General features: G+C 39.6%; 1 protein-coding gene across 1 annotated transcript; it reads right to left on the bottom strand.

Annotated features, from left to right (window-relative positions):
* Positions 1-389: 389 nt before the first annotated feature.
* On the bottom strand, positions 390-25,520 carry LOC110145297 (solute carrier family 22 member 10-like). The gene is made up of 10 exons (XM_020905520.2): positions 24,974-25,520; positions 23,976-24,079; positions 20,813-20,967; positions 20,542-20,710; positions 18,952-19,075; positions 16,340-16,455; positions 8,512-8,726; positions 6,573-6,681; positions 5,078-5,281; positions 390-2,756 (listed from the first exon to the last, which is right to left on the bottom strand). The coding sequence occupies exons 1-10, from the start codon at positions 25,355-25,357 to the stop codon at positions 2,696-2,698; spliced, it is 1,641 nt and encodes a 546-aa protein (XP_020761179.2). The 5' UTR covers positions 25,358-25,520; the 3' UTR covers positions 390-2,695.
* Positions 25,521-25,527: the final 7 nt, after the last annotated feature.

Here is a 25,527-nt window from a genome sequence, read left to right as displayed (position 1 = left end):
TGGGAAAGATTGAAGGCAGGAGGAGAAGGGGACGACAGAGGACGAGATGGTTGGACGGCATCACCAACTCAATGGACATGAGTTTGAGTAAACTCCAGGAGTTGTTGATGGACAGGGAGGCCTGGTGTGCTGCAGTCCATGGGGTCACAAAGAGTTGGACATGACTGAGTGACTGAACTGAACTGATTCTACTATTGTTTAGTTATTAGTTTGTACTGATTGTGATTTCTGTCATTTTATTCATCTAAAAATGATTGTTTCACATACTTCTCACACATTTTTTTTCTTTTTTTTTCCATTTTTTCCCATTTATTTTTATTATTTGGAGGCTAATTACCTTACAATACTGTAGTGGTTTTTGCCATACATTGACATGAATCAGCCATGGATCTTTTGAGGGACCTATATGAACCCTTGGTTAATTTAACACTGAGCAGTTAGAATTTTGATATTTACCTTAGTGCAGGCTGGCATATGCTAGTTTTTGGGTAGTGACCTCCAAGTTTTGCCTCATATAAGCATAACATTCTTAAAAATGAATGTACTTTGCAGCAGATCAAGCATGTTTGTGACTTGCACTGAACCCTTATGGGGCTACCTAGAAGGGTCACTGTAATGAAATTTGAGCTCTCAAGAAATTACTATCAGTTCATTCATCCTGCAATTAATTTATTCAGTAAGTGTTTCTTTTGTTAACTTTGCACCCAGTATTATAGTAAATAACAAAAATTAAATAGCAATAATGGCATTCAAAAATTGTACAAGGCACAAATAAATACTTTTCCTTATTAAAAAAGAAATTTTAAAGGCAAAAATAAAATACAGGATGAGGGAAGTGAACAGGAAGCAGAGAAACACATACAATTGGTAGTAAGAAAGAGAAAGAAGATGAAGAGGGAGAAATTGTGAGACCATGTTCCACAGGATTAATGGAAGCTGGCACTTAACAGTACTCATTGAACATGTCTTACAGAGTAGCACAAAAGGGAACAGTTTCTTAGGAAACCCTCTACTTGTAACCTGTCTTTACTAGTTAAGCCTACTTTAGTTATTTTTTTTTCCCGCTTGTCTCTTACTACAAACCCTCCCAGCTTCATGAACCGTATGTAATTTATCATCAGACTTCTAGCCACCATTATTGATAATACTTCTGATGTATGAATCACCATAGTCATGGGGGCTTAGGTTGTTTTCCAAAAATTTGGAGTCAGCTCCTATCCAATACCCACCTGGCTTCCCAGGTGATGCTAGCAGTAAAGAATCCACCTACCAATGCAGGAGACTGAAGAGATTCGAGGGTTCGATCCCTGGGTTAGGAAGATCCCCTGGAGGAGGGCATGGCAACCCACTCCAGTATTCTTGCCTGGAGAATCCCATGGATAGAGGAGCCTGGAAGACTTCAGTCCATAGAGTCACACAGAGTCAGACATGACTGAAGTGACTTGGGCACCCCCTGCCCAATACACCTGCCCAAAACTGGTTGAGCCCACTGACCCTAAACATGGGCCTGCAGAGAAATGAATTACCTCACATTTTCCCAACCTCCAATCACCTTTCCAAATGCCCAAGACCATTCCTCTTCTTTGTATCATAAATATCTCAGGTCTCTGGCCTTTGCGGATGCAGATCTGAGATTTGTTCTGCTGTGTCCTCACTTAGCTATCTCACAGATAACATTTTCTCTGTGGCAAACCTCAGGGACTCAGTGTTTGACTTGTTCTGCAGTGGGCAAACAAGCCTGGATTGATTACAGATTTGGCAAGCAAGCCAGGAGATATGTCTAGACAGCACTTTTGCCCCTGGTTCTTCGGCCCCTTGCCAGTATTGATAGCCTATGGACGAGTCCAAGCAGCTGCCTGGTACACAGTGCCCAAGATTTCCCCCAGACCCAAAAAGACCAATGTTTTTAAGTAACTTAGGCATATCCCAAAGAGCTCAGTTCTTTTAGGAATTAAAAAAATTATCTGATATCCCAGAAGGTGAGTCACAATGCTTGGCATCCATCGAACATTACCAGGTAAGTAAAGTTATAGGAAAATAGGATACACGATGAGGATAGAAACTATAAATGAAGAAAAAAGATAAACTGAATAGTCTTACATCTGTTACATAAAATAAACTTACAGTTAAACATCCTCCCACCAAGAAAACCACAGATATCTTCACTGGAAATTTTACCAATTATTTTTTTCTTTTTCTTTTAAATTTTATTTATTTTTTTACCAATTATTTAAGAAAGACATATAACCCATTTTACCCAAACTCCTTCAGGAGTAGAAGAAAAAACAATGTTTTCTAACATTCATTTTATGTGGGCACCATTGTTCTCATCATGGAATTATATTCCAAGAAATTGTGTGTGTGTGTGTGTGTGTGTGTGTGTGTGTGTGTGTGTATGCTTAGTTGCTCAGTCATGTCCGACTCTGGGACTCCATGGACCATAGCCCACCAGGCTCCTCTGTCCGTGGAAGTTCTCCGGCAAGAATACTGGAGTGGGTAGCCATTCCTTTCTCCAGGGGATCTTCCCAACCCAGGGACTGACCCATGTCTCCTGTTTAATTGTAAATTAATGCCATGATTGTAAATGGGATTCATTTTAGTGTATATTTTCTTGTTAGTATGTAAAGATAAAGGAAAACTCCCTTTTTTTTCTTCATGTTTTTATTTTCCTCACCAGTCATCTCATGAAATCCACTTAAAATTTTGTTACTTTTATACAGAAATCTTTTTCATTTGCTTCTCCTGAGACTTTTTTGCTGTAAAAACAAAAAACAGAAACAAATCAACCAACCAATTAGCAAATAGAAACAAACACTATAAAAGAGAAAAAAATAAGTTTGGATGCCCTCCCTCCACAAGTACAAACTGATCCTCTAACCATCAGCTTCTTATAATCCAGTAAAATCCATGAGAGATTGACACTGATGCTGCAAAGGCTGATGACAAGAAAGCAAATCTGAAGGATGCTACTTATTCTCACTTGTCTCTTTGGTCATCTTTGGCCAATGACATCTTTGGAAAGTCAAGAGGCAAATGGGAAATGTAACTCCATTTGTTATGCATTGAAATGTGTCCCTTCAAAAATTCATATATTATTTAAAGAGTTGTGTTAATAAAGGAAAAAGTTTCTTAAAAATGCATCTGTTGAATCATCACACTGTACATCTTTTGAAATTACCATTGTAAATCCTAAATAAGCAATTTTAATTTGTCAATTATACCTCAACAAAGCTGGTAATAAAAAAAATCATATATTCAAGTCTTAACTCTCAGTATCTAAGAATGTGACATTATCATATTTGGAAGCATGGTTCTTGCAGTTATAATTAATTAAGATGAGGTCATCCTGGAGTAGGTTATGGCTCTAAATTAATTTGACGGGTGTTATTATACAAAGAGGATATTTGGACACAGGCATACCAGGGAGATGCCATGTGAAGATTGGAGTTACGGTGCCACGAGCCAAGGAACTACCAGAAGCCAGGACAGACCTGAATCAGACCCTCTCCTAGAGCCTTCAGAGGGGGCGTGGCCCTACCAACAACTTGAGTTTGGACTTCCAAGCTCCCAAACTGTGAGAAAATACATTTCTGTTGTGTGATTCACTCAGTTTGTGGAACTTGATTATAGAAGCCTGATGTCGCAAAGATACCATATTTCTCACATTAAAATACTTTTACTAGTTTCTTTTTCCTCCTATCCTTGATACTTTCCCTGAAGTATAATGAAAAAATTTGCCTGAATCTTAGAGGCTCATAAACAAGATTAATTTCTTTATTACTGTTTCTTTTTTTTCTATAGTATGATTAATTTGTTTTAAACTATAATAAATACCAACAATTTCATACCAAGAAAAAAGTGTAAATAATCATTGTAATAACATAATTTCTACAGCTTGTTCCATTTTTAATGATAATTAATTTTTCTCTCAAAGTTGTTGACTCTCTCTTGCTCAGAAAGAGATCTCATCTAGTTAGTTGAAATACCTTAATTCAAATTAGGAAAATTGTTTTATAAAACAAAAAATCCAAATTTCTTCATGAGGTTAGAACCCATTAATTGCAAACAATAAAATATATGATGTTGGAAACACATACATTTAAATATGAGTTATTTTCATATCTCAGATCTATTTGACTCTGGGCACTGAATGATACAGCATAGAATGACTAACACCTTGTACTCAAACGAGAAAGGGAAACAATAAAGAAATGACCGGCACCTCAAAGAGTTCAGTTCATTACTTCTAACCAGTAGTGAAACTCTGTTAAATAATGCTTGATATTATATTTTAAAGTTGTCGCTTTGGTCCTCTGTCCCCCTCCGACTGTCAGCCATTTCAGATGGTTTTCCTAATCTCAAATGCATACAGTGAGATTTCCCTAAAGCACTGTTTACACTTACTGTTTCTAAAGTGGAAACAGTAAGTGTTTCCACTTCCTCATCTCTCATTATTTATTCAATCTTCTCAGACTTCTGTCCATGTTTTTCCACTGAGATAAGACTTGTCTGGCTAAGTATTTTGCTCAAGTCATTGTTGATATAGCATGACACTCCCAGTCTTTCTGTATGAGTGATCATGCCTCTTGATTAAAATTTCCTGTTTATATCTCAGGCTCTTGTGGATCCCTGAGTTGGAAAGATCCCCTAGAGAGGGGAATGGCTACACTCTCCAGTATTCTTGCCTGGAGAATGCCATGCACAGAGGAGCCTGGAGGGCTACAGTCCATGGAGTCACAAAGAGTCAGATACAGCTGAGCAACTAATATTTTCTTTCTTGTGGATCTGAGTATCATTAAGGCAGATAGGATATGCCATCACAATAGAGCTAATTATCATCCCTTTAGGACTAAAACTGCCAATGAGAACAAGATAGAGGGGATCTCTGTAGTCTAGATTGGAACTTGTAATGGATAGACCTCTCACCACTCATGAAGGCAATGGCCTGAGATCAAAGTATTCCAGGCAAGGCTTGCCTTCCCCAGGGATCTGAAGGACCCACTCGATGTGTTGCCTTTCTCACCCACAGATCGAAAGCACACAGTCCCTCCCAGGAGATGGTAGAAGGTTTACTCACGTATTTTCCAAATCCTGGATAGTGTCAGACAGAGGCCTATTTCTGGTTTCAGGTTGGAAAGGCACAACAAGACCAGCAATGATGGGAAAGACTCCATAGAAGATCCAGGGCAGGATGGGTAGATACACCACTAGGGTCATCAGGAGAGGAGCCAGTGCTGACCCAAACCTACTAACAATTGCATCTAATCCAAAAGCTTTTGCCCTAATGGATAAACAAGAATATATAATAGTCCAGTAAAAATCCACATATGTAACTTATGATCTGTTTTTTGATGTGATTATGTAACACAATAAAACATAATTATTATATATGCATGGGCTTTATGAAAAACACTTGATTTTGTGATTTGCTCTGTGATTTTCTATATGTCTTTGACAAGATCTAGATGTGTTAGACCCATTTTCATCATTTTAAAAAAAATTTTTTTAATTTTTTATTAGTTGGAGGCCAACCACTCCACAATATTGTAGTGGCTTCTGTCATACACTGACATGAATCAGCCATGGATATACATGTATTCCCCATCCCGATCCCCCCTCCCACCTCCCTCTCCACCCGATCCCTTTGGGTCTTCAGATGCATTGAAATACTGCTTTGTATAGTACATGGCACCAAGTCATCTTTTTCCACAAACTTGGTGATAATTATCTTTGGTATATTAAAACATCATTTTTTAGAAAATCCATATCCAAATCAACAGTAATTAAAATTAAATCCACTTTTCGTTTTTATTTCCTAATATTTTTGGTACTTCAGATTTCTTTTTTAGGCATTTATTTTGTCTTTATTTTTATGAATATTAAAATATTTACATTATATATAACAATTCTGTATCCTATTTTCATTCATTATTATTATTATTTTTTTAACTGAAGGAAAATTTCTTTAAAATGTTGTATTGGTTTAGGCCATACAACAACACAAATCAGCTATAACTATACATATATCCTCTCCCTCTTGAGCCTCCTTCCCCGCCCCTCATCCCACCCCTCTAGATAATCACAGAACACCAGGTCGGGTTCCCTGTGTTATATAGAAGCTTCTCACCAGATACCTATTTTACACACAGTCGTGTATGTATGTTTATGCTATGTTCTCCATTTGTCCCACTCTCTCCTTCCTCCACTGTGTCCATGTCTGTTCTCTATGTCTGCATCTCCATTCCTTCCATGCAAGGAGGTTTATCAATACCGCTTTTCTAGATTCCATACATATGCCTTAATATACGATATTTGTCTTTCTCTTTCTAACTTAGCTCACTCTGTATAACAGGCTCTAGGTTCATCCACCTCACTAGAACTGGCTGATTCGGTATTTTGTATTTCTGTTTTACACTTGTAACTGGAACTTACAAATGGTAAACTACTACCTTCTTATATGTGGAATTAGAACATTTTCCTGGTTCCTTCCCTAAACCACAAATTTTATTAAACTATAAGACACTATATATCAAGCTTTAACCAGGCTTCCAGGGGTATAGAAAGTCTTATACCTGAGAAGAGTGGGCATGAGTTCATCGCAGTGGACACAGTAGCTGGTGACTGCAGCAGCAATGCAGCTGATTCCCACACTTGCCAAAGTCACACGCAGAGTCTGCATTTCTGGAGACGGGAGGATCAGTGAGGTTAAGACAACTGTGTTGAAACAATCAGCATCCAGCAAGTTTAGTCAAGATCAACAGCTCTATAATACACTATTTGAACACTTGAAACAGGTTGTAGAAAATATTACAATAGCAGAGATCATGGAGTCTTTTATAATCTGAGAGATATAAAATTATCAACATAGGTTATAAAATGTACATAAAATGATCTGGATTAATTATAGCAAATCTCTCTGCATATCTGAGATTTGCCAGAGAACAGGAAGAAAAGGTGAGTCTGGCAGAAATTTGCATCTACTTATTCTGTCCAACACTTTTTATCTTTTTATTGCAGAAGGTAGGACCATCATGTGGACAATTACTGAGTAAAGACTCAGCTCTAAAGTTAAGGACTTAACAATTAAAGTGTGTAATTTAAAGTGACCAGTCATCCTGGGTTCTTTGGGATTTAGGAGGTCTTAGCAATGTGGGATTTTCATTGAAAAAATCAGGAAACTCTTAGGCAAACCTCAGTGAGTCAGTTGACCTAGTGTAGAAATAGCATTGCCATGGGTATGGCACCAGAGAGTAATAGGAAGACGGAACTGCTCTGTTAGTGGAAAGGCTAAAGAGAACCCAGGTCTACATCAATGTTAGACATGAGGAACCAAGAAAGGAAACTTCTGTTTGGATAATGGGACCACTAAAAAAACTTCAGAGAAACAGTTCTCTGCACAGTATAAAAAGAAATCTGGTTATGACTTTATAATATTGTAAAGAACGCTCTTGTAAGGGAGTAAGCTCCTGTCATGAGTGACATTCTGAGGAGCAGAGCCTGCCCATCTCTAATGCTGTGCAGCACATTCCTGCAAGAGGAGATGCTGAAGTATTGTGCCCATTACGGTTCTCCTAATCAACACATATTTTTGTTCTATTAACTTATAAAGTAATCTAACATGGAATGGACAGGGATTTTAATCTGCTTAAATCCTGTTCCTGCTGTTTACTCCTTCATTCCCTGGAAAAAGGAGGTTTGTTTTGGGGTTATTTTTTTTTTTCATTTCCTGGGAGACTACTATACGTAAGAGCTGTAGTCCTGGTGACTTCACAGCCCACTCACGTGTGTATACTAGAGATGGGAAAGTGAACCACTCATCAAAGGTGCTAACGAAGAGTGCAAACAAAGGGGTGACCATACTGTGTCGTCTCCTGGGATAGAAGTGCAAACCTCAGCCCTCCCTCTATACTTGTTATTAAAAGTGTGAATGGACAAAGGGCAAGGGAACAAGTGCTCCCTAGGGAAATAGTCTGGAATAAATGCTACCAGTTTATAGACACTTCCATGATCTGATGAAGATGAATATATGCCTTATTTGCCCTTCACTGACCTTTGTTCCCCCCCCCAAAAAAATTAACAGAAAATCTCATAAATCATCAGATTGGTTTGGGGGAATACTTAGCTCAAAATATGAGCCTCTCTCTTTTTTTTTTTTTCATTTATTTTTATTAGTTGGAGGCTAACTACTTTACAATATTGTAGTGGTTTTTGCCATACATTGACATGAATCAGCCATGGATTTACATGTGTTCCCCATCCCGATCCCCCCTCCCACCTCCCTCCCCATCCCATCCCTCTGTGTCTTCCCAGTGCACCAGCCCTGAGCACTTGTCTCATGCATCCAACCTGGGCTGGTGATCTGTTTCACCCTTGATAGTATACTTGTTTCAATGATATTCTGAACCTCTTTAAACCTAATTTTAAACCTTATTTCAGACAAATGTGACCAGTTACAGTCCCTGAATGATGGGGAAAGACCCTTCCCTTCCCCAAAGTCCAGTCTCCTCTCACCTTGGGGCACAAACGTGTTGGCCAAAATGGAAAGTCCCACCAGGAACAAGAAAAACATCTGCGTTGGTCGACGGCCCTTGTAATTCAGTACTACAAGTGCAAGACATCGGGCTATGGTGGTGAGTGCTCCAAAGATGACCTGGAACAGGAATATATTGCTTCCAAAGTGCTGTAGATTCATAGAGATGCCATAAAGGGGTACTGTGACAGCAAACCTGCAGTGAGCAAAAGAAGACACAAGCCATAAGGTTTAGAGCCCAGGTGCTGCAGTTGACGATTATATCCACCCAGGCGGCTACAGAATAAAGTCTCAACCTAGTGTCTTCAATTTTAGATGGTAAAGTTACCATAAATAATTACATGGCTATAAATGAAAACAATATTCCTTTTGTCCTTTCTGGAGTCTCTAAGCAAAGAGTTGGCAGTAAAAATATAATGTGACTCAATCGCCAAACTGGAGGTACAGAGAATTTGAAAACATAAGCATTAAAACTAGAAATTTAGGGAAATAACTTCTTTTTGAGGGTTGTCTGTATGCATAGAGTCCTCCCTTTCTTCCCCCAAAGCCAATACTGTAAAGCACTTCTCTTTTCTCAACTAGTGACTGAAATTGCAAAGAAGCTACCTGTGTCCCCTTGACTTGGCAGCATAGTATCCTGATGTCCAAACACAATTTTGGGTAATTTAAAGTTCATATCAGACTTCATGGGGCTAAAAGAAAATGTAAGGATGCAGGAAAGCAAACATGCACCAACTGTACCATCAGAAATGGAATCAAAGATTCCCGGTGAGGATCTACCTTTTAACCAAGGAGCATCTAAGGGAATGGAATCCACTTTTAGGATCTACTTACCAGAGAGATCTAGACTTAGACATTGCAAGAGAAGAAACCACTAGGGCAATTGCAAACAGGTCTTCTCTTGATCATTATCTGTACTTTTCCCTTCCTTTCTGATCATCTATGATTCAGAAATGTAAGTTCATGTCCTAGTAGATATGAAAAAGTCAAAAAAGCACAAAGTAGTTAAGTGAGTCAGCAGTCTACTGAGATATGTCTGGGAAGAGATAAAATATACTTTTCAATAGTCGCTTTCTTAAGTTTGGCAGTGGGTATATACTGTCCTGTGTGCTTTTTTTGGTCCATGTGTATACATCTTCAAAAATTCAGAATCTAAAATTTCTCCTCCTGACTCTACCATACCATCCCCTCAAGAGATAACAAACAAGACTTTCACAGAAGACCATGTGCTAACACACACACAAAAGGTATCCAGATTGTAAACAAAAGTCCATCAATATTGAAGTACATATAAACATTGTAGTATATTCATGCAATGGAAAACAAAAACACTAGGGAGGAGAATAATCTACTGTTACATGCCACTGAATGCGTGAATCTACATGAGTGAGCATGAGACACGGGCTGTTCCAGAACCCTTTATAATTTACATTATGTGAAGGTCAAAATCAGGACACACTCGTCTATAGTGAAGGAGAGCAGAAGAGCTGTTAAGTTTTGTTTGGCAAAGGAGAGGGTGGTTGAGGAGAGTATAGGGGTAGTGCTGGTGGTGGTGGGGAGGGACTCCATGGGATTTATGATTTTCTATCTTGATCTGTATGTTGGTTACATTTTTACATACTGACGTACTCATTTATTTACATATACATTCCTGATCTCTTCATGTTTCTGTTTGCAACACTTGCATCAATGAAAACTGAAAGGAAAAATAAAGACAATTAAGTATGCAAATCTGTACTGCAATAGAAGTTCTCAACATCAGTCTCCAGTGATGAGACTGATAGTGTGATATGACATAATGAACTGTTCATAATATAATCAGTTCCATGTGAGTCTTTTTTTTTTTTATGTGAGTCTTTTTTTAAATTTTTTTTATTTTTTCATTTATTTTTATTAGTTGGAGGCTAATTACTTTACAATATTGTAGTGGTTTTTGCCATACATTGACATGAATTAAGCCAGAAAGATAAAGACCATTACAGTATACTAACACATATATATGGAATTTAGAAAGATGGTAACGATAACCCTATATGCAAAACAGAAAAAGAGACACAGATGTATACAACAGACTTTTGGACTCTGTGGGAGAAGTCGAGGGTGGGATGTTTCAAGAGAACAGCATCGCAACATGTATATTATCTAGGGTGAAACAGATCACCAGCCCAGGTTGGATGCATGAGACAAGTGCTTGGGCCTGGTGCACTGGGAAGACCCAGAGGGATCGGGTGGAGAGGGAGGTGGGAGGGGGGATCGGGATGGGGAATACATGTAAATCCATGTGAGTCTTATTTGCTGTTTTCCTCATCTTTCTTTTTAAATTTTTTTAATTGAAGGATAATTGCTTTACAGAATTTTGTTGTTTTCTGTCAAACCTCAACATGAATCAGACATAGGTATACATATCCCCTCCCTTTTGAACCTCCACCCCATTTCCCACCCCACCCCACCCCTCCAGGTCGATACAGAGCCCCGTCTGAGTCTCCTGAGCCATACAGCAAACCCCCGCTGTCTATTTTACATATGGTAATGGAAGTTTCCATGTTACTCTTTCCGTACATCTCATCGTCTCCTTCCCTCTCCCACTGTCTATAAGTCTATTCTCTATGTCTGTTTCTCCACTGTTGCCCTGTAAATAAATTGTTCAGTACCATTTTTCTAGATTCTGTATATATGCATTAGAATACGATATTTATCTTTTTCTTTCTGACTCACTTCACTTTGTATAGTAGGTTCTAAGTTCATCCACCTCATCAGAACTGACTCAAATGCATTCCATTTTGTGGCTGAGTAACATTCAATTGTGTATATGTACCACAACTTCTTTATCCATTCATGATGGACATCTAGGCTGCTTCCACGTTCTAGCTATTGTAAATAGTGCTACAATGAACAATGAGATACATGTGTCTTTTTCAATTTTGGTTTCCTCAGGGTATATGCCTAGGAGTGGGATTGCTGGGTCATATGGAGGTTTTATTCCTAGTTTTTTAAGGAATCTTCATACCATCTTCCATAGTGGCTGTATCAATTTGCATTCCCACCAACAGTGAAGGAGTGTTCCCATTTCTCCATACCCTCTCCAGCATCTGTGGTTTGTAGACTTTGTGATGATGGCTGTTCTGACTGATGTGAGGTGATATGATATTCATTGTAGTTTTAATTTACATTTCTCTACTAATGAGCAATGTTGAGGATTTTTCATGTGTTTGTTAGCCATCTGTATGTCTTTGGAGAAATGTCTGTTAGGTCTTTTTCCCACTTTTTGATTGGGTTGTTTGTTTTTCTGGCATTGAGTTGTATGAGTTGCGTGTATATTTTGAAAAATAATCTTTTGCTAGTTGTTTTATTACCTATTATTTTCTCCCATTCTAGGCTTGTCTTTTCACCTGCTTATAGTTTCCTTTGCTGTGCAGAAGCTTTTAAGTTTAATCAGGTCCCACTTGTTTACTTTTGTTTTTATTTCCATTACTCTAGGAGGTGGGTCATAGAGGATCTTGCTTTGATTTATGTCATCGAGTGTTCTGCCTATGTTTTCCTCTAAGAGTTTTATAGTTTCTAGCTCTACATTAAGGTCTTTAATCCATTTTGAGTTTATCTTTGTGTATGGTATTAGGAAGTGTTCTAATTTCATTCTTTTGCATGTATCTGTCCAGTTTTCCCAGCACCATTTATTGAAGAGGTTGTCTTTGCATCCATTGTATATTCTTACCTCTTTTGTAAAAAATAAGGTACCTATAGGTGCATGGGTTTATTTCTGGGCTTTCTATCTTGTTCCATTGGTCTAGATTTCTGTTTCTGTTCCAGTACCATACTGTCTTGATGACTGTAGCTTTGTAGTATAATCTGAATTCAGGAAGGTTGATTTCCTCCAGCTCCATTCTTCTTTCTCAAGACTGCCTTGGCTATTCAGGGACTTTTGTGTTGAATTGTGAAACTTTTTGTTCTAGTTCTGTGAAAAATGTCATTGGTAATTTGATAGGGATGACATTGAATCTGTAGGTTACATTTGATAGTATAGTCATTTTCACAGTATTGATTCTTCCTACCCAGGAACATGGAATATCTCTCCACCTGTTTATGTAGTCTTTGATTTCTCTCATTAGTGTCTTATAATTTTCTGTGTACAGTTATTTTGTATCCTTAGTAAGTTTATTCCTAGATATTTAAGTCTTTTTGTTGCGATGGTGAATGGGATTGATTCCTTAATTTCTCTTTCTGACTTTTCAATGTTAGTATATAGAAATGCAACGATTTATGTATCATGCAACTTTGCTAAATTCACTGATTAGCTCTAATGATTTTCTGATAGGTTTAGGGTTTTTCTTTAGGGCTTTTCTATGTACAGTATCATGTCAGCTGCAAACAGTGAGAGTTTTACTTCTTCTTTTCCAATCTGGATTCCTTTTCTTTCTTTTTCTTCTCTGATTGCTGTAGCTAGGGTTTCCAGAACTATTGAATGATAGTGGTGAAAGTGAACTTCTTTGTCTTGCTCCTGATCTTAGGGGGAATGCTGTCAGTTTTTCACCATTAAGAATAATGTTTGCTGTAGGCCTATCATATATAGCCTTTACTATGGTGATGTAAGTTCCTTCTATGCCCATGTTTTGAAGAGTTTTAATCATAAATGGGTGCTGAATTTTGTCAAAGGCTTTTTCTGCATCTACTGAGGTTGTCATATGGTTTTATCTTTCAGTTTGTTAACATAGTGTATCATATTGATTGATTTGCATATATTGAAGAATCCTTGCATTCCTGGAATAAACTCAACGTGACCAAGGTGTATGAGCTTTTTGATGTATTGCTGAATTCTGTTTGCTGAAATTTTTTAAAGGATTTTTGCATCTATGTTCATCAGTGATTTTGGCCTGTAGTTTTCTTTTTTTGTGTTATCTTTGGTTTTGGTATCAGGGTGATGGTGGCCTCGTAGAATGAGTTTGGAAGTGTTCTTTCCGCTGCAATTTTTTGACAAGAGTTTTAGACGGATAGGTAGTAGCTCTTCTCTAAATGTTTGATAGGATTGTCCTGTGAAGCCATCTGGTCCTGGGCTTTTGTTTTTTGGGAGTTTTTTTTTATCACAGCTTCAATTTCAGTGCTTGTAATTGGGTTGTTCATAATTTTTATTTCTTCCTGGTTCAGTCTTGGAAGATTGAACTTTTCTAAGAATCTGCCTGTTTCTTCCAGGTTATCCATTTTATTGCCATATAGTTGTTCATAATAATCCCTTATAATCCTTCATATTTCTGCACTGTCTGTTGTAACCTCTTCTTTTTCATTTATAATTTTGTTGATTTGATTCTCCTCTCTTTTTTTCCTGATGAGTCTAGCTAAAGGCTTGTCAATTTTGTTTATCTTCTTAAAGAGCAAGCTTTTAGTTTTATTATTCTTTACTATTTTTTCCTTCATTTCTTTTTCATTTATTTCTGCTTGGATCTTTGTGATTTCTTTCCTTCTACTAATTTTTGGGTTTTGTTCTTCTTCTTTTTCCAGTTGTTCTAGATGTAAAGTTAGGTTGTCTACTCAATGTTTTTCTTGTTTCTTGAGTGAGGGTTGTATTGCTATAAACTTCCCTCTTAGCAGTGCTTTTGCTGCATCCCATAGGTTTTAAGTTGTCATGTTTTCATTGTCATTTGTTTCCAGAAATTTTTTAATTTCCCTTTTGATTTATTCAGTAACCTGTTGGTTATTTAGAAACATGTTATTTGATCTCCATGTGTTTGTGTTTCTTACCATTTGTTTTTTCCCCTGGTAATTGATATCTAGTCTCACAGCATTGTCATCAGAGAAGATGCTTGATACAATTTCCATTTTCTTAAATTTACTGAGATTTGATTTGTGACCCAAGATGTGGTCCATCCTGGAGAATGTTCCGTGTGCACTTGAGAAGAAGGTGTATTCTTCTGCATTTGGATGGAATGTCCTGAAGATATCCAAAAGAATCTACAGAACAAGTCAAAACGTAAGAACAATAAATGTTTTTCTTGAGTAACTGCTGTCAGAGTCCTTTCCCTCTCTGGGAGTCACAGTCCACCTCAGCTCCCTAGGATGCCCTCCAACACTGCTGATCTCTGGACCTGCTGTGGGGGCAGCTCAGATTCTAATCTGGTCCTACTCCTATGTGTTCCTGCTTCCGCGGTCCACAGCTATCAGAACTGGAGCATTTTCTTTTGTGAGAGCTCTCAACAACCTTTTATATACTCTATAGGCACAGAGTCCACCTAGTTGATCATGTGGATTTAATCTGCGACTTGTACAGCTGGTGGGAACGTTTAGGGTCTTCTTCCTTAGCCACACTGCCCCTGGGTTTCACTTGTGATTTTATTTCCACCTCTACATGTGGATCGTCCACCGACATGGACGTTTGCTTCTGAGGTTGCCCTGAAGGACTTGGGTTTGTCCCTGTGAGGTCTAGGTGTGGAGGTGGTGTAGCTGCTTGGATCACAGGGGTTCAGGCAGCACCAGGTACTCAGGGAAGTTGGCAGCTAGGGCAGCAGGAAATATAATGATCTGGAAGGGTATGGCAACCAGTCTTGGCCAATATGCTCCAGTATTCTTGCCTGGAGAACCACCCTCCCTGACAGGGAAGCCTGGCAGGCCACAGTCTACAGGGTCATAAAGAGTTGGAGTGACCTTGTGTGCATAGATGCAAGACTTTTTTGCCTGTGGCAGCTCTGCCCCAGTGAGAGTTGAGCATGAAGGTGGCGCAGCTGCTTGGCTTGCAGGGACCCTGGTGGCACCAAATGTGCAGGGACACGGACTTCCTCTGCTGCAGGAGTTATGGCCCTATCAGAGTCTTTCTTCGAGCCTCTTGCAGCTGGCAATCAGCAGGCCTCTTTGGCCATTCTTTCTTCGTAGCTCCGCCCACTCAGGCCCTTGGAAGGCTCCCTTGCCTGGGTCCTTCTCTCTTGTTCTGTGCATCAGGCACATAGAGGGCCCCCCCTGGCTGGAGTCCTACTCTGTAGATCGGCACATCAGTCACTGAAAGGAGCACCCTGGGTGAGGTCCTTCTCTAGTTCAGTGCGTCAGGCATTTGATGGGCCAGCCTCTCTATTGCTCAGCTGCCTGGAGTGTGGGGAGACAGAGGCTATGGTGACATCTCCACCCCCTACGCGTGACTCAGCATTATCACCTTGCTTCCATGGCTGCCCGGCGTTCCTCCACAGGCATTTCCCACCACAATCCACCCCCTGTCTCACCTCCTCTCAATCTGTTTCTCCACAGTCAACAGCAGTCCTCGCCCTGGGATCTCTCCACAATCCCCAAACTCCAGCTCCCAGCCACAATGCCTTCCAGGGGACCTATATCCCTGTCCAGGGTATGTATGGCTGCAGCAAGGACTGTCTGATTCTCATTCTATTTAGGCTGCCACAGATCAGCTGTTTCACTCTCAGCCTTAAATGCTTCTCTTCTGACTCAGACAACGGCCCCCTTGTGAGGACTGGACCCCTGCTTTAGTTCTCCCTCCCACCAAGGGAGGGCAGGTCCAGTCCTACTAACATTCCTATTTTCCCCCCTAGTTCCTTCATCCTACCGAGTTTTGCATGGTTCTATATATTCTTTTCCTCTGGTCAGGTACTCCTGCCTGCTCTCAACTGCTATTCTGCATGCAGTTCTATGTCTGAAGGTGTATTCCTGATGTATCCATGGAGAGAGATGTACTCCACGTCCACCTACTCGTTCGCCACCTTGTTCTCTCTTCCTCATCTTTTAACCACAAATAAGCTCTCCCTCCCACAACACTGTCATAACCTTTTGTAATAAACAGATTCATGTTCCCATTCAAGTTGTCATACATTGTGGGTAGCCCACCTCACAAAGAGGAGGAGACAGGTCCTTTTACGCAGGTTGGGTGTGCGGAACAAGTCAAACACAGTAGTTTTGGTCTGTGCTCCCTCCAGGTCCTTCTGCATGGTCGCTCTCAGACCCTTGAACAAAAGCAATCAAGTATCACTTGCTAGCATAGTGCCAGGTATTGTGATGAGTGCCAGGGGAATAGGAGAGACGTGTGTCCTTTCTTTCTAGTGTAGCATATTCAGGTATGACCTAAATCAAATCCCTTACGATTATACAGTGGAGTTGACAGATAGATTCAAGGGATTAGATCTGATATACAGCATGCCTGAAGAACTATGGATGGAGGTTCATAATATTGTAAGGAGGTGGTGACCAAAACCATCCTAAAGAAAAAGAAATGCAAGAAGGCAAAGTGGTTGTCTGAGGAGGCTTCACAAATAGCTGAGAAAAGAAGAGAAGTGAAAGGCAAAGGAGAAATGGAAAGATACCCATCTGAATGCAAAGCTCCAGAGAATAGCATAGAGTGATAAGGAAGCCTTTTTAAGTGAACAATGCAAAGAAACAGAGGAAAATAGAATGGGAAGGATTAGAGATCTCTTCAAGAAAATTGGAGATACCAAGGGAACATTTCTTGCAAAGATGGGTGCAATAAAGGACAGAAATGGCAAGGACCTAACAGAAGCAGAAGAGACTAAGAAGAGGTGGCATGACTACACAGAACTACACAGAAAAGGTCTGAAGGACCCAGATAACCACGATGGTGTGTTTACTCACCTAGAGTGAGACATCCTGAAGTGTGAAGTCAAGTGGACCTTAGGAGCATTATTACAAATAAAGCTGGTGGAGGTGATGGAATTCCAGTTGAGCTGTTTAAAATCCTAAAAGATGATGTTGCTAAAATGCTGCACTCAATATGTCAGTAAATTTGTAAAACTCAACAGCGACCACGGGACTGGAAAAGGTCAGTTTTCATTCCAATCCCAAAGAAAGGCAATGCCAAAGAATGTTCAAGCTACTGCACAATTACACTCATTTCACATGCTACAAGGTGATTCTCAAAATCCTTCAAGCTAGGCTTCAAAATACACAAACTGAGAACTTCCAGATGTACAAACTGGATTTAGAAAAGGCAGAGGAACCAGAGATCAAATTGCCAACATGGGCTGGATCATGGAAAAGGCAAGGAAATTCCAGAAAAACACCTACTTCCGCTTTATTTACTATGCTAAAGCCATTGACTGTGTGGATCACAACAAATTGTGGAAAATTCTTCAATATTACACACACAAGAAAATTCTTCAAGAAAATATCACTTTACTGGCCTCCTAAGAAACCTATAGGCAGGGCAAGAAGCAACAGAATGGACTGGAACAAAGAACTGGTTCAAAACTGGGAAAGGAGTACATCAAGGCTATACATTGTGACCCTGCTTATTTAAATTACATGCAGAGTACATCATGCAAAACACCAGGCTATAAGACTCACAAGCTGGAATCAAGATATCCAGGAGAAATATCAACAACCTCAGATATGCAGAAGATACCACTCTAATGGCAGAAAGTGAAGAGGAACTAAAAAGCCTCTTGATGAGGGTGAAAGAGGAGAGTGAAATAGCTGGCTTAAAACTCATCATTCAAAAAACTAAGATCATGGCATCCAGTCTCATCACTTCATGACAAATAGTTGGGGAAAAGGTGAAAAAGTGGAAACAGTGGCAAATTTTATTCTCTTGGCTCTAAAATCACTATAGATGGTGACTGCAGCCATGAAATTAAAAGACACTTGCTCCTTGGAAGAAAAGCTATGACAAACCTCGACAGTCCATTAAAAAGCAGAGATATCACTTTGCTGACAAAGGTCCGTATGGTCAAAGCTATGGTTTTGTAGTCATGTAGAGATGTGAAAGTTTGACCATAAAGAAGGCTGAACACTGAAAAACTGATGTTTTTTAATTGCATGCTAGAGACTCTTGGGCAGCAAGGAGATCAAACCAGTCAGTCCTAAAGGAAATCAATCCTGAATATTCATTGGAAGGACTGATGCTGAAGTTCGAATACTTGGCCACCTGCTGCAAAGAGCTGACCCATTGGAAAAGACTGAGGGCAGGAGGAGAAGGGGGTGATAGAAGATGAGATGATTGGATGGCATGACTCAATGGAGATGGGTTTGAGCAAACTCTGGGAGATAGTAAGGGATAGGGAAGACTGGTGAGGTGCAGTCCATGGGGTCACAAAGAGTTGAACATGACTCAGCAACTGAACAATATTACACATGCAATCACAGGTGTTGATACGATGGAGTAGGTAAGGAGTTAAGGGATATTCCAGGAAATTAAATGGCAACCATTAAATTTTGAAAATGAGAGCCACCAAGGGGTCAGGGCATCCTGAAGAGTACAGAGGATATACTGTCAGATCAGGAAGTGAGCTAAAGGAAGAAGCTTTGTACAGTGCTCAAAGCTTCTTTTCTACGAGCTTTATGGCCTTATGGCCATAAAGAACCAGGGAATTTGTATTCTCAACTAGCTGCCCTTGTTAGGAAAGCAGCTTGCCTATCTCATTAGGAGAAGGCAGGTGTCAGTTTATGACTCCCATTCAGCCCAGTAACCACCTTCCCTTTCTGCTCACCTCCATGTTCAGGGTTGCCTCGGCATTCTTCATTTCATTTCTGCGTACAACTTTCTTAAGTTCCCTTAATCCTTCATCTATTTTATTGGTGATAATCAGCCACCGTGCAGATTCCACCAGCCACCTAATGAAAGAAGGGCCCACAAGTTGCTTATTTGTCTTAGTTGTCTTATTTGTCTCTTGCTTATTTGTCATATGGTTAATTACAGCATATGCTTTTTGCTTCAATCCAATATTCACCACTTCAAATATTGGGTTAGGAAAAGGAGCTCATGTTTTGTTAAGACTGCTAGGAAAATACAAGAATGACCACTTTATGTAGTATATCTAAGAGATGTTCTACATGCAAAGGATCATAGAGTTTGCAGTCAAATTGCCTCTCTGCTTACTCAGCAGAAGGTTTTCCAAGAGGCCTATGAAGCTTAAGTCTGAGAGTCCCTCACTTGCATAATTCCCTTCAAAACTAAGCATGAGATCCAGCACATTTGTGCACATAGCATATATTCATAATATATATTATCTTGAAAAAAGAAGCCCCCAAATGCATTTCAGTTCAGTTCAGTTGCTCAGTCAAGTCCAACACTTTGCAACCCCATGGACTGCAGCATGCTAGGCTTCCCTGTCCATCACCAACTCCCAGAACCTGCTCAAACTCACGTCCATCGAGTTGGAGATGCCATCCAACCATGTACGCTTTTAGGCCAACAAATATTGTCAATACATTGCCACTTCTGGCAATGTCAGTGGAATACAAATGTAGGGAAGCCTGGTGTGCTGCAGTCCATGAGGTCATAAAGAGTTGGACACCACTGAGTGAACAACAACAGCTACATAAGTGGAGGTCACCTATTTACATCTGACTCAGTTTCCTTATCAATAAACAGAGACAATAAACACACCTTCCTGGTTAAAAGGATAGAACGCCTTAGCAGATGAGTCTGATGTGGATTATCGTTTTTATTTCTCTCTCTTTGTACTCATGTCACTTTACTAAATCCATAGCAATCTTTCTGGAATCTACTGAGTATGACTCTCCCTAGAATGGTCTTAAGTGTAGGGATGAGATTATCCATAAATAAATGTTCATTAAAATTACTTAAGGAAAGACAGAGTGATGAACACTTATGTAAATCATCCAATCTGCATGTCATTTTCTCTTCTGGAGAATTTAAACTGCTATTTTGTTAAATTGCCCTATGAATATATTTTATGCCTCATAGAAAATCATCGAGAACTTGATTGTATCATATTCATTCCAAAGCCAAAAAATTGAAGCTTTATCTTTAAAAAATATTGAAGTATATATTTTATATTAAAAAATAGTAATGGAATAACTCAATGACTCAACATTGGATAAGACTTAGGAAGCAAAATGGCAGAAAATACCTGGAACTCCCAGGCAGAAAGCTCATTGTTATTCTGTGTTCTGCTTCTCAAATCTCAAATTGAACAAAGTAAACAGATGAAAGACCCTGGTTTAGGCAGAAACAATAAGAAAGGGTTCAGGGAATAAGAAAATCAATATATCCCAATTCAGTAAGCATTTTCACCCCAGGTTCCCTTAAAACACAGTGAGAGAGATGCTCATACCTTGAGGAGAGAAAGAAGACAAAGAAAGGTACAGACACCACCAGCTGCAGGGTGCGCCACTCTCGAAAGACAAAAGCCAGTCCTCCCAGCATCATCTGTCCAATACTAACAGCACAAGTTATCAGCATTATTACCATGGCTTTAGACTGGGGCCTTGTCCACTCTGCAACTAAAGGAAAACCCAATTCGGATATTAATGTCATCTAAGGGTGAAATTTCAAGATCAAATTCAAAGCTTGGAAAATGAAGAAGGACAAAACTGTTGACTTACTGAGCATCCAGTTATTTGTTATGATGGCCACAGCAGAGCAGCCTGACCAGAAGCGTAGGGTGCAGTAAATGAGGAAGGTGGGGGCAAAGGCTGTGCAGGTCCCAGAGATGGCGAACTGGAGCAAACAGCACCTGAGAATCAACTTCCGCCCAAACCTAAGAAACAGAGAGTCAGCTTAGATTATGGAGGTAGTGATAATTTGTGGTGAAAAATTGAAAAGACATACTCTGAAGTTTAGAGAATGTTTTAATAAGTGATTCTTTGTATCTGGAAGCTTGAGTGCACAAAAGCCAGGTCAACAATGGGAATTGCTTCAAGGTGACACTCCTTGTTACCTAAATAAGTAGGTATAATATTATAACACCTAAACAAGTGTTATAATGTTTTGGACATTACCGAAGCTTCATCACCCAGTCACCAGGAGACCCGACCCAGGGATCAAACCCAGGTTTCCTGCAATGCAGGTAGATTCTTTACCATCTGAGCCAGCAGGGAAGCCCACAAAAAAAGCTACAGCATTGGAAATTATAATATACTATAAGCACTTATTGTACTAACTTATGTATTTAGCAGAGTAGAGAATCTCTGTAGTGTGTAGTGCTGTGGCCAGCACAGCAGGTAGGGATCAAAAGCAGTCGACGTACAGTTTGGAAAAAAAGAAACTAGAGACAGAATTAAAGTTTTAAAGATGGGACTGGGGGACTCAAGAGCTCTTGGGTCAAGAGCCCTGCTCCTCAGAGTCACACCACTTTTATTTAGTGTCTTCGCAAGCAGAAAGTATATCTATTGTGTTACAATGAAGTCAGCTTCCTGTGTCCCTGGTCACATCTCCCATTTTATTGATTACTATAAACTATCTTTGTTATTTTCTTGTACAAGGGCTACCATCTAGCTGGAGGTCATAGACTAGCATATGCCTTGGGAAAACATCTTAGTGTGCGCACAAGCAGTGTTCTGAACTTGCGGTGATCTGGCGTTCCAAGGTCCACACTATGTTTTTGCTTAGTTTAGCAGGGTATGACAGCCCCAACTGATCAACCCGATGTACTTTAATTTGGGTTATACTGTACTGCTATATTTTGCTTTTATTCTTTTCCCATGGTGATTTTCTCATGGCTTAGCCAGAGCAACAGGCAGCTGACTGTTAACCCGTGCAGTGTAGGACACAAGAGGGCTAAAAGTTACTTTGGTCTCCAGCACCAGACAGGTTAAGATGCAACTGATTCAAAAGATCAGTGAAACAATGCATCAAAGTTGTTAAGGTTTATGTTAGAGTCACACTAAATTTCCATGTATTTGTAAAAATTCCAGTTTTCCTTCTGCTTCTGTTTTCTAATTTCATTCTGTTGTAATCAGAAAATATTTTTTAAAAGGTTTTTAAAATAACATTTGTTTCTTAAAAGTTAACACATGCAAAAGAAGTGAAAAACTAAGTCATTCATATTCACAAGCAGTTTACCATTTGATGTGTTCTTCTAGGTCTCATTTGTGTATTTTCACAACTAAGCATCCATTTTTATGTGATTAAGATCATACAGTTATGTATCATGCTATTTCACACATCTTGAATATTTGCCATTAACCAAAAATACACTGTGCTTAGTCACTCAGTCATGCCCAACTCTTTGCAACCTCATGGACTGTAGCACAATAGGCTCCTCTGTCCATGGGGATTCTCCAGGCAAGAATACTGGAGTGGGTTGCCATGCCCTCCTCCAGGGGATCTTCCTAACCTAGGGATCAAACCCAGGTCTCCCACATTGCAAGCGCATTCTTTACCATCTGAGCCACCACTCAATCTTTAAGGAAAAAAGCATAATCATGCCTTTCTTGGTGACAAAAATTTCAGAGAAGACAAAAATGGCAACAGGCCTCTGGACAAAGATATTGGCAGAGCTATGATTGAAATACTACATTCACTTCATGTTCAGTTAAAAATGAGACATAAAACAGCAGAGTACAGAAAGTATAGTGCTTCTAAGAGGATTCATTCTCCAAATTCAGCTATTAAAGTACTAGCAAGGAGATGTGTTTTCATTGAATTAATTGCTTAACAATGCATTCCTGTAGTACAGCCAGGAGACACACACATCAATGGTTATCATCAAAATGCAAATATGAACACATCCACACACAGCCTTCCCTCTATATTTCCTTCTGCCCCTCTGCTGCCAGACTAAATTAATAAGTCATGACTCACATTTCTCAGAGATGGTTTAGCAATTCCACGTCTAAGATGTTGCCTTTTATTTTTATGAATTAGAACAAAAAATATTTACAGATTGGTTAATTCATTAGTCCTACTTTTTATCATACATGGTCACCTCAGGATATCTAAAAAGCCAAAATCTTGCAAAATTTTCTGATTTTTGGCTTTGAGCCCCATACATGGTCAAGTTTGGAGAATGCTCCATGAACCGAATGTGTATTCTTTCATCAAGAAGGGATGAAAGAATCCATGTCTGTTAGCTCTAGTAGTTTGTAGTGCTGCTCAAGTCTTGTATTTCCTTACTATTCTTTGGCTTAGATGTTTAATCCATTACTAAAACTGAAGTGTTGACGTTCTCAGCTATGAATAGAGAACTACTTTGCCCTTCAGTTACATCAGTGATTGTTTCATATATTCCAAGGTTCTTTTTTTTAATGCATTGTTATGATTCAGTCTGTAAGATGTGTCTGACTCTTCTCAACTGCAGCATGAACTGCAACATGCCAAGTTGCCTTGCCCTTCACTATCTCCTAGAGTTTTCTCAAACTACTCAAAGCAACCTACAGATTCAATGCAATCCCTATCAAATTATCAATGGCATTTTTCACAGAACAAGAGCCTCCTGTCTTGGAGCACCTTCCTCTTCTTCCACTTGGTAACGCCTGCTCAACTTTATAAATGAAGTTTATGGTAGTTCACCTCTAAGTATTATTCTGAAATTCCCCTCAGACGTTATGGAGGTGACATTTCTGTGTTAAGTAGAGAGAGCCCAGTGGCAACAAAATGGCATCCATCAGAACGAGTCTAATTCTACATTTCCACCTATAACTTCCTGGGAACCACGGCAACCCACAGTGTGAATTGCGCATTGGAACTCAGTAATGACTTCCCTATGGAACAGTCATAAACTGAAAACACACACTGGAAGGGCAGCAGTGATTGGGAGACACTCACCTGTCTGAGAGATGGCCGTAGATGAAGGCTCCCAGCTGCATTCCAGCCATGAATACAAACTGAACCACCGATTTCTGTGACTGGTGATCACATACGAGGTCCCACTGGAAGAGAAGGAGACCAACACAGAGGAGCTTAACAGCATTTTAAAGCCTCAGTGAATACATTCTGCTTTGTTTTCCTACATTTACTCACCTATACTATTTAAGTCCCAGTTTAAGCTTGGCTTTTCTAGAAATTCTCAACTCAATCTTTCAGATTTTATCAGGACCAATCTTTATATTCACTTAGCACTGCATACCTCAGTGATTCTCAATCTTTTCCGTACACTGAAAATAGCTGAGTTGTGTTTTTTTTTTTTATCACTGATATTTGGATCACATCTAGAGTGAAATACACTGATTTGTTTCTCTGACAATTAGTCAGGAAATGGAATTTTTAAAAGTTAATAGAAGTACTTCCAATTACAACTAGACTGAGAACATGCAACTAAAAATAATTTTTCACACATTATATCAAACTTGTACTTATCTAAACATCACCTCTTCATTAAATTTTTAAGTTTGGTGACAGTAAAATTCATATCCAGTTTGCTGATTTCCTCATTCTCAATTGTAATTAAAAATGAAGTGAAAGTGTTAGTCACTTAGTTGTGTCCGACTATTTGTGACCCCATGCACCAGGTTCCACTGTCTGTGGAATTCTCCAGGCAAGCATACTGGAGTGGGTAGCCATTCCCTTCTCCAGGGTGCCTTCCTGACCCAGGGATCAAACCCAGGTCTCCTGCATTACAGGCAGATTCTTTACCGTCTGAGCCACAAGTGAAGCTGTGATTGTAATGTAAGTTCTTGGCAATTTAAAAAGATAAACAACCACTGAAAGAATAAAAGAGAACTCATTACATTATCTTCTCAGTAACTGAAGATTTGAATAGTGTCTATTTTATGTTATTCTAAACACCCACACCAAGTACTCAGAAGAGGAAAATGGGGCCTTACCTCAGTCACGACGGTGGAGGAGAACAAGCTATGGTCATACACCCAGCCGTCCACACAGGGCTCCGTGTCCAGGTCAGTCATGTTGGGGAAGGTCCCATTCAGGTGAAGGAGCTGCCACTGGGGGTGGAGGAAGCGGCGACACTTCTCTGGCTGTAAGTTTGAATCCAGTGGGATGGAGATTCTCAGGAGGACATCAGGGCTGAGGATCCCAGTGGCATTATCCAGGATGTAGACCCAGCAGCGATGACCAGGAATGGCGGCAGTGAAGTTCTCCAACAGTATATGACAGGCTGCTATCCCAACAAGAGGAAGAGCTAAAACCATCTGAAGGATCTGGAATTTTCCCAGGCCACCAACTTCGTTAAGGAGCTCCTCAAAAGCCATCGTGAAGAGGCAAAGGGAGGGAAATTTTTCCTTTCATTAATTCACATGGAATCCATGTGACCTCACACCCGTTTGTCATCAACAGTTCTTGTCACTTCACTGCTGTAAGAGAGCATGGAAGCAGTTTCCTCAGTTCTTCTGGAGTCACGAGGTATTGGCTTTTTAGTAAC

Source organism: Odocoileus virginianus, chromosome 28 (assembly GCF_023699985.2).
Source record: "Odocoileus virginianus isolate 20LAN1187 ecotype Illinois chromosome 28, Ovbor_1.2, whole genome shotgun sequence".
Lineage (NCBI taxonomy): Eukaryota > Metazoa > Chordata > Mammalia > Artiodactyla > Cervidae > Odocoileus > Odocoileus virginianus.
Note: the sequence above shows the minus strand (reverse complement) of the source record. Positions and strands in the feature narration are given on the sequence as shown.